Here is a 10,958-nt window from a genome sequence, read left to right on the forward strand (position 1 = left end):
TTTGCCAATCACATTAATTCTTGACAGTTCAGACAAGAGCGTCATGGCAGTATGTGATAAGTGATGATATCAAATGTGGTTAACAATGAAATGACCTACACGTGTAAATAACGGAAGAAGAACAGAGAAGAACCGCAAAGTGAAAATGTGAAAATAAATATGAAATTGAGTTGATAACATAATTGAACAAGTCGAGGCAGCTTATTGGCCTGAAATTTGCGGCCTTGAATGCCAAACAATTGTTGTCATAGACTTCAGAAAGCTAAATGCTTGTAATGAAAGTCACTTAGCGTGCATGGGCGAAAGCCTGGAGTCGTTCGGGCTACCAAGCTGTTTTGAATCTATGAAATCATAACTGTGACTTATATCGACGTCCTATCTGTCTCTTTTCTCCGTTATTACCAGCCTATATGTCTCATAATTGTAAAATGGGGAATCTACGACGGAAAAGTGATGAATCTAAAGTATTGTGAGGGCGTATTATGATGTATGCATAGGCATACGTGGACTAGAGCGATAGAGGAATGAGAAAGGGAAGAGCACAGACGAGCCCTTAAAAAGAATAGGCAGGGTCAGACCCTCAGATGTGCGACGATTCTCAAACAAATAGGTGTGTACATGTGCTGATCTTTGTAATTATAAATTGTGAATACAAATGACTAATATTATGTTCTTTTTTATTTTGTGTTATAAGTTATAAATAAATATAAATAAACAACACTAACCTGATAACATTAAATCTAAATACCAAAATGATTAATTTACTGTGTTTTTGTCATTTCTTACTCCTGTTTTTAGGTATTCGGTATTCGGCCGAATAACGAAAAATAGGCCGAATACTGAATAGTAACCGAATATTTGTTACATCACTAATTTGCAGCTATTGCTTACCTTCAAAAAATTGTCCAGTCAACAAAAGTCTGGCATCAGAAATTATTGACAAACTATTTCTGCTAATGAATGTCAAAAATGTTTTATTTTTATCTAATACAGGTATGTATTGTTCATGATATTGTATTAATAAAATACCATGTATCCAATCAAAACTATTACTGTTTACTATATACAAATATCTCAAAATCTGTCTATCACAAATTTTTTTCTTGCTCCCATGAGAATCAAGATACAGTTTCAACTGTATTTTAAATTTTAGTAACATACAATCAAAATTCAAATTTGTATATTTAAATTTAATAAAAATTGATGATATAGTATTTTTTTATTTAATATTTATTTCCTATTTATAATTTATTCTTTTATATCATATAGAAGGGTGTAACATTTAATTTAATTTTGGAAAAGGATCAACAAGCAGGAAACATTGGGAACCTCTAGTTTAGATAATTTGAAATGTAAAAGAAAAGGCAATTTCATATACAGGTATACCTCGCCTTACGTCAGTAATTGGCTCCAGGAGAGGCGATGTAAGTTGAATTTACTTGTCTCCGAATCTACTTGTCACTAGGCTAAACCATAAATTACCATTTCTGGTTCTGTATTTTATTTATTAATCCATTTTTAATAATATATGGTTAATAAGGATCTATTTTAAGCTTACAAACAAATAAATTTTAGTTTTTAATATAGTATAGAAAAAAGTAATCTAAATTTATGAATGCACGTACTGTAAATACAGTACATACTTGTAAATGTATATATTTTAATATGATTTTTCTATATTTAATATGACGTTTTTCTAGTGATATTACGACTTCAATATTTGTGGCAGACAGACGTAAAGTCAAATAAAATGACTTAAACTTGATTTTTATTTTTCCATATACTTTTTTGACAAATGATGTATAATCAGGAACGACGTAACTCGAAACGACATAAGTCGAGGTATACCTGTATTAATTATGATAATAAGTTACATTTTAAGTTTTTGTTAATTTTAGATATTTAAACAAATTTATATTATATTTTTGTCCTGTAAATAGTCAAATCAATGTAATAAATTATGGAATAATCTATTGCTTTTAGCCCTTAATATTGTTTTACACTTAGTCTAAATCAAATAGACATGTTGGCACACCAGTGCACGAGATTAAATTTCAAAATCTTTAATGATTATTTAACACCTATTAAAAACTCTACAATAATTATAATTTATATTTATGTATGAACACAACTGAAGAGGGACATATTGAGTCTGAAATGCATTTTAAGTGTTCTCTATTATATAATTGTCAAAAAGAGTCTTAACTTATTGTAGAGTTTTTAATAGGTGTTAAATAATCATTAAAGATTTTGAAATTTAATCTCGTGAACTGGTGTGATATGCCTGCATGTATATGTGTCTATTTGATCTAGACTAAGTGTAAAATAATAAATAAAATTCTAAACATATATAATTTATCTTTTCATTCAAATTATAAGTGAATACAATGAAAAACTATTATTCATTATTTAATATTTGTAAAATGCTATGTGAATATCAAATTTTTACATTTATACTTCTTATAATTAAAAATACAATCTATAAAAGTGCATATGTTGATATGAAAGATATTTTATACATGCTACATAAGCAGTATAAAAATTTCATGTCAGATGTTTATGACATTAATTTATTATAAAAATTATATTCAGACTGATGATATACTGTATTTATATATTATCTTTAACTTGATAACAGATATTAAGTTTATCTTTTATCATTCAAATTAATTAATAGCAGAAACAATCCGTAAAAACCTATTCAATGTATTCACAGTAATGAGTTTGTTAATTTTGCTATTTTTAATTTAAAGGTTCATACAGTTTTCAGATGTGACTTAAACTGTTATTGCAACATATATTTATGATGCTATCAAATATCTTATTTCATAGTAATTGCTGTTCTCATTAAAACTTTGACCAGAATATTAATATCATTAATGAATGTATATTTTAAGAGAATTAAAGTTAATTTACTTAATTTGTTGTCTTTAAAACTAGATTAAGTCAAAAGTCACAGGTATATTTAATATTATAATAAAAACTATTTGTTACAAAAACTTACATGCTCTTTGAAAAATTTTTTGCCACCCAATGAATTTATAACATTCCACATTTTCCTAATGGATGGCATGTTGAAGTTATGATAGATATTTATAAATAATGAAAAATATAGAAGTATTATGTTAAATCAAATATTTGAATTTTTGCATAGTGATTTATTAAATAATCTAAATTTATTTTCTCTCGTTGATTTTCAGTTATTCATGCATTTATATCTGACATCATAGATAAGACTCTAGTACAATTAATATATATATTAATTAAACATTTATAAAATTTTATACTAAATGCAGTGAACTCCCATATAATATGAATTCATATAACACAATGATAAAATTGTGACTATTTACAACACTATATTAGATACAACACTATAAACAGTCTTGTATAATGTATAGGATAAATTTAACATTTGATATACTTTTTTGACTTTTTGTGTAGAATGCAGAATGCATACACTTACCTATTGTTTATACTATTACTTGTATATACATAGTGAAGATAATAGTGAAAAAAGATGTAAAAGTTTATTATTTACTATCAGAAGTTTTAACAAATAAGTTTCAATGACATTGTCTTGTTAGTATTGGCTGTACAGATTCATCACTAGAAGAGTTCATAGTTTCATCTTTATTATTCTCATTATTTAAACACAATTCTTTATCCAGATCATTTTTAGCTTGAAAATGTGGAGATGGGACAATCATTCAATTTTCTTTTAAATTTTGTAGAACACGCTATTGACAGATAAATTTTCATAAAATATGTTTCTAGCATTGTGGCTATTTTTAACCTTTTGTTTAAAGCAATATATCACCAGGGCTGGAACTCGGAGAGAAATTTAAACTTGCATGAGAAATTATTTATTGTAACATTGTCACAATGCCAAGCTGAAATTTTTAATCATATTTTTTAATTTATTTAATTTAAAATATATACTCTTTACCTCAAATTAGTAGTGTTTTGCCTCTGTACACCATACTTTTCCTGTTAGCAATAGATGCTGGTCATCTATCTAATTCCTTTTGGGAAAATTTTTGAATTGAAATACTGTAATGTGATTTCCAGTTTGCATTGGAAATTTGTATATAGTCAATCAAGTCCTTCTACCCCTAATCTTTCCACATCTGGTCTTAGTTGTCATCTATCTAACCCCATTCTCAAGATTAAGGACAGATGGATTGATGACAGTGAGAATTTATATGTTTACAATTTTTCAAATTGCAATAAAATCATCTAATAATACATGTCTCATATAATGCAATTTCCTATAAAGTGGAATGTATCCTCTGTGTTGTATGGGAGTCCACTATATCATATTTCCTCAATTAAACACCAAGGATTTTATTTTTAAAATGCATGTATCCCCAGATTTTTTCAATGCTGGAGTTTATTACTTTTTAACAGGAGATGAGTGAGTAAAAATTGAAATAAATACTTTAATTACTCATAAATTTTTCAAACTACCAGAACCATTTATTGGTTGTATTTATTGGTTACAGATACATTTGAAATAACTACTGTTTTCATAGCTAACTCAATTCACTGTCCTTCAAATTTTTGCAAAACATGAGAAGAATATGAAAATTCAACATTAATATCAATATGAAAACACTGGTATTATTACTTGTGCTGCTTTTAAACATTACAGAATTGATTCTGGATACGGAATAATTTTACTTTAGAATCAATTATCATTTTTTCACTGATATTTTGAGTTATATGCTTCCTTAAATCAGTATGATTATAAGATGAAATGTAAGATATTGTAAAGATTGACCAAGATAACTTTTAACTCAACCTATTATCCTCATTCTTTAGTTAATTATTTAACTTGAAACTTAGTTAACTAACAGAAAAATTAGTTAACTTTCTTTGTTTAAGAACAAATATAATTTTTTTGCTAGCTTGGAAGAATATGATGAATATTCAATCAAATATAATGTATTGATCTTTCATGTACTTTTTCTTTTGCATTTTCAAAGTAATGTTTTGTAGATTATAAGTATTTCCTACTAAAGTGAAGCTAATCTCTTTTACTTTGAAAATTTGTGGTATTTTTATTACTTAATATAAAATTATTAATTTAATTTTATATATAAGTTTATTATTTCTGTATAATTGTGAAAACATAGATTATTATATTTATATAAATTAATGAAAAGTAAAATTGAAGATATAATATAAAATAGCTTAATGTCAGTATTGCTTGTTTTAATAAAAAAATCAAAACTTTTGAGAAAATTATATTATTCAGTTCCAAAACCTTAAATTGAAAATTAATGTGATAAATAGACTTAAATGAAATCTTTATAATTCACATGCATTAACAAAGTAAGTAAAAGTTTAAAGAAATATAATTGAATTAGTCTTGAAATTATTTTTAATTAAAGTTGAAAAGCTGTTTTGCAAACATTATAGCAGGTTTGGTTAAAAGTTCAAAATTACATGTTTCACATATTCTTACAATAATCTGCTATTATTAATCACTCTTAATATTAATGAAGTAAAATCTACTGTTTCAAACAAAAATAATTATATAGTATGGATTTATTTATATAAATAAATAAATATCAGTGTTTAACTAAATAAAACATGCAAATGTAATGAAATTTTTAACTTAAGGTTTTATTCATATTTTACCTGACTATATAATTTGTAATGCCTGAAAAAAAATTATAATGTTATAATTTTTTGTTTGGTTAATTCAGTTGCAACATGAATTATCAATTGTATTGTATCTCCATAGTGTTGAATACAAGTTCTAAAATAATTTTTTTTTTTCACTGTTTGAAACTATTTTAATAAATCTGAGATTTTAAGCATAAAAGAAAAAAACAAATTAAAATGAATAAAAGTAGAGAATTTCTAAATGTAAGTAATTTTTCTATAAAACAAAACATCAAAAGTTTTTAATTTTTTTATTTTTATGTAATGTTTATGTATATAAAAATAAAAAATATTAAATGATATTATTGAATCAAACAATTGTAAGGGATTGATAATAATTCTATTCATGTAATTATAAAATGTAAAATGCAAATTAAAAGTTTAATTTAGTATATTTAATTTCTGTTAATTAAAATTTGCTTGTATCTTTACAGCCAAAAGCAAGCATATTGCAGTATTGCATAGCATAGCAGTAAATGAAGTTTTCTTATGTAATAGTATTATTATAATAATATATGTTGAACAAAAAATGATCTAATTACTACATTATTTCTGGTATTTGTTTGGTCTGATTTAATAAAATAACTAAGAATCAAAATATTAGTGCAGTTCTTAATTATATTAATAAATATTTTCCTAAGTTTATTAAACGTTCATTTGTTTATGATATTAAAATCTAATTCAGATTTTTAAAATAATATGCATAGTTTAGTTTATACATTATATATGTACTATATGTATAAATATGTGTGTAACGTTCTTTCAGAATATGATTTATATATTAAAATGTAAATCATTTTGAATATATTTACATATTAGTAATAAACTTATTTAACTCTGGGATTAAATCAAACTATGTCTTACCAAGTAACAAAAAGTTTTCAAAGTAAGTTTTTATTTTTAAATGAAGATGTTTTTATATATTTAAAATAAACAATGAGAAGAGAATTTATTTATATTTAGAATTTCAAAATAATCTTTAATAAAAATAAATTGAAAGATTAACAAATTAAACATTTCAAAATTATTAAATTATCTTTTTTAAAGTTTAATTATACCATTAGGGAGAGATAATTTATTTTAATTAATTGATTAATTTGTAGCTATCTAATATAAATTCCTAAAGCTTTTAAAATATTTATCCTAAATAATTTAAAATAGTAATTGCCAATTCTCTGTATATTTACAGTTGCTTTGACATTCAAATACATTTGCATGTTTATTTTTACAGATTTAGAAATGGAAATTATTTCTTCAGGTTAAAAAAAAATTCGTAAGAGTGCAATTTAAAAAATTATAATAAATAAAATTAATTAAATCTCATTTTCTCAACCATCATGAATATTTATAAAGAGTTATTTCTTATCTGTAGTAATTATTTGAATTAAAGATAGGTTATGTTAATTATTCTGAATCAATTTTATTTTATTCATTTGAAATTAATTTAATGTAAAAGTTTATTTCAATCTGAAAATCAATTTAAGTTTAATTTTGAAAGACTGTAACTATTGAAATATATTTATAAAACTATAAATAATTTTTTATGTTAAAATCGTAAAAACATAAGAAAAATATCTTAAAAATTTGAACTAGTTAAATCTTTCTTTTTAATATTTTCAGTCTGTTAAAAATATTTTTCTTTAATTACAAATTATAGATATATTTCAGTAAATTTTATACATTTGTGTGTTTATATATAAATTTTTAACGTTTCCTAAATTATAATTTATTTTTTTTATCATTTTAAAGAAATGATAAATTGTTTTTAATTTATTATTTTATAATTGTGTAAGTAATTAAGAGAGATAATCATTAGTGAAATTTATTCATTCTTTTCTGTATAATTAGTATTAGCTCATGGCGTTTTTCTGGATAATTAAACATTTTTTTTAATATAAATAAAACCGAATATCATTAGCATCTCTTCTTATATCTACACCTTTATTTGGCTAGATTTACAGTATTTATAAAGCAAAACTTTAACAAGCTGTAAATTTTCTCTTTCATATAAAGATGATAAACAGAATAATAGCTTTATCGTATACTAAAAGTGTTTATTACACATATTTTATAAAGGGAAAATAAAATTAGTTTTACGATGAAACGAGAGTAATTAAATAAATTAGATTAATTGAAAAACCAGTACATTACTAGCGGATATTAAATCTAGACAAGTCGACGTAGTAAAACGCTTTTATCAAAATAGATTTGAATTGTAAGTATTCCCGCTAATACTAATTTTTTTTTCTCCGATAGACGGGATGCCAGACTCACTCTTCCGTATTTGGATAAACTGTCATACATCCTACGCCTCATAGAATAGTAATGTATTAGAGTTTATCTATTGTATAAAGTAAAAATATTTCAGACTCACCTGTGCGGTAACAACAAAACATAGTTATGTCATTTGCTCATAGATGTACAGATGGAAAGTGCACATGTTGCCTGTCCCACAGACGGCTTCCCCAACTGTTCTGATAGTCCATGCATCGGTATCCTAGCAACATACTGCTATTCCTTTCGATTCACAAGTATCTTCGGACTTAGGTAATCAGCTGGCTTCCTTTACTGTAGACGAATAAATTGTGTATCTCTCTATCGACCTCGCTTTGATAATTCGCCCAGTTTCATTTCCGTAATGTGCGCCTTTTTATTATTATTATTATTAATATTGAACGTTCTGTTGTAGTTTAAATAAAATTTCTGGTGTATTTACGCCGTTTTTCATTGATAATTCGTATCGAGATTAATGAAAATAATGGAAAAGAAACATGATTCGTTTCTATTGAAGGTCGCGTATTTTCGATCGACGAAGGATTTATTTTATTGTATTATTTATTCTTAAAGTTTATTTATTTATGAGTCTGGGTGAAACTTATTCTAAATGTATTCGTCATAGGTTCTCAAATAGGATTTGTATTAATATTTTAAAAAATGCAATACATACAAGTTTATTCTTTCTCTATCTTTATATTATTTAATATAGTAGGAAGGAAGGAAAGAGTGTATCGAAGTTTTGTTGGATCAGAAGTTAAAAAAAATAGGTATTTAAAAAAATTACCCTTTCGTATTATCTTCGGCGTGGACTTAACATTGTTAAAAATTTAAATGTCTATCAATCACGGTTACGAAAAGAGACACGTGTTTAGAATTTTTTATACGGGACTAAACACGGTAATGTTCGGGATATTACATGAAATTTATATCATGTTGATGTAGTAGTGGGAAACGCCCGTCTTTATATATTTACTGTATTTAATTTCCATGTCGATCGATCTTATTGAAAACCTTCCTATGATTGAGTTTTGTATCCTAATAAAAGGCATGAACCGCCTTTTTCTTCTTAATCTTTCACTTTCAGTTTTTATTATTTTTTTTATTTTTAAATTGAGACGAGAAAGCTGACATTGACGTTTTGATATCGTTAGAATGTCTTGTGTTTGTATAGTATTTTATATCTCCCACGTCATCGCGTTTAGGATATTTTTTCAAAGAAAATGTCAGAATTTGTTCGATCTTAACCGAATTGCCGGGCGTCACGTATTAGCAATACTCCACTTCCATTTGAGCTGGTATAACTAATAAAACTTAATACATTATTAAGATCTCTATATAGATGCTTTTCTATCTTCATTTTAACGGACGTGAACCGTATACTTAATTATAAAATATCAAAGCATTTCGACACTAAAGATTATTTATATCAAGGAAATGATACACATTATTTCGTATACAACATGCAGTAGTCTAAGAAAAACAAAAAAAAAGTAAAAACTCTAAATGGTTTGGTAGTAAAGAATAACCTTTTCTGCTCAGAGTGCATTAAGAAGTAATTTCTAAAATTATAATTAAATTATTTAATTTACACACAATTTAGAAAAAATATTTTGTTTATAAAAAATTAAATATTTCGTTATATTTTATAATTATTGAAGTAAATATAAGCAATATAGTTTTTATTTTTTTAAATGTTTTTTTCTTTAGATATTTTGAAAGAATCGTGTTTTTAAACTGTATGATAACTTAGACTTCTTTTCAAACATAGAAAAGTTTTTTTGCCGCGTTATGCATATTTAATATACAAATATATAGCAACATATCAAATATACAGCATGTATTTTTAATACGAATGTACTGTACAGTACAGTACATGCTGTATATTTGTATTAGAAAAAAATTTTTCTAACATTTATGAAAAACGAATAAAATAAACTGTTTTTAACTGCAAGATATTGTCGACGGTACTCCGATTTATGTCCATCCAATACTTTGTCAACAGCAAAAATAAATTTACTTTTACTTTATTGGAAATGAGAGTTTCAAATTTTGAAAGTATTCTGGCATTTTTAAAGATGAGATTTTATCAAATTTTATTGTTTCAATTTATTAGATTGATTTCATCCTTTTTTAAAAACATATTTAAATAAAATTTCAAACTTAAAATTTATAAAAAAAAAAAAAAAGAATAAAAGCAAAAATATACACAGTTAAATAAATATTTCTCAATTGATTCATATTGTTAGTTTCTAGCGATGAATTCAACAAATTCGCAAGCATAATATGAGATAATTATATATAAATACTTATCTACATATAAATTGTTTCTTTTACATATATAATTGAGTTTATTGCAATAGAATGGTCGCTAATTAAATCTTTACACTTTTATACACTTCAATATACCAGTATTTGTGAAGAAAAATTTTTCGTTAGTTTATATGCTTGTCATTTATAAGGAGGAATTTTCATCAAATTAATAATGTAAACAGGGATTTACCGAATTTACAGTATATCATAATTATTCATTTGCTTTTTTTTTGTATTAATTTTTGAATTAATTCTTATCTTCTTGAAGTAAAGATTCTATCGATTAAATGATGATGATATCTCATAAAATCGTCCGAAATGTATTCACCATCAGTGCACTCATCATTATAACGAGATATAAATCTGTGCAGTTCTTTCTCTACGTGATTTTAGTAAGTTTAGAAAATTTTTTCACATATATAGGTATATATTTTATAGCAGTGCTCGTGCTCGTATATATATATAAGCAATAGGGAGTTATTTTCAACATAAAATCTCAATGTTGTAATCTGTAAAAGTCTCCTGAGGCGTTGGAAAATGCATTTTTGAAATGATTTATAATTTCAAGTTTTGGAAAGTTTTTGAAACACTAATAAAATTTTTAAAAATATTTATTTCTATTATTTAAATTTAATGTAAAAGCAAAATAATAATAATGATTAATCGTTCAAATTTTTAATTAAAGGCAGTTTTTCGAA

At 24.7% G+C, this 10,958-nt stretch overlaps 1 protein-coding gene across 1 annotated transcript in view; it reads left to right on the top strand.

The window, feature by feature from the left end:
• The first annotated feature begins 7,804 nt into the window (after nt 1-7,804).
• Nucleotides 7,805-10,958, top strand: part of LOC111640495 (T-complex protein 1 subunit gamma-like) — an 88,857-nt gene continuing 85,703 nt past the window's right edge. The window contains exon 1 of the mRNA XM_023386496.1: nt 7,805-8,220. Within this exon, the coding sequence (XP_023242264.1) occupies nt 8,099-8,220 (122 nt within the window). The 5' untranslated portion in view covers nt 7,805-8,098. The remainder of the gene's footprint in view (nt 8,221-10,958) is intronic.

This window comes from Centruroides sculpturatus, unplaced genomic scaffold (assembly GCF_000671375.1).
Source record: "Centruroides sculpturatus isolate CEXI.00-Female unplaced genomic scaffold, Cexi_2.0 scaffold1265, whole genome shotgun sequence".
In the NCBI taxonomy this organism is placed as follows: domain Eukaryota; kingdom Metazoa; phylum Arthropoda; class Arachnida; order Scorpiones; family Buthidae; genus Centruroides; species Centruroides sculpturatus.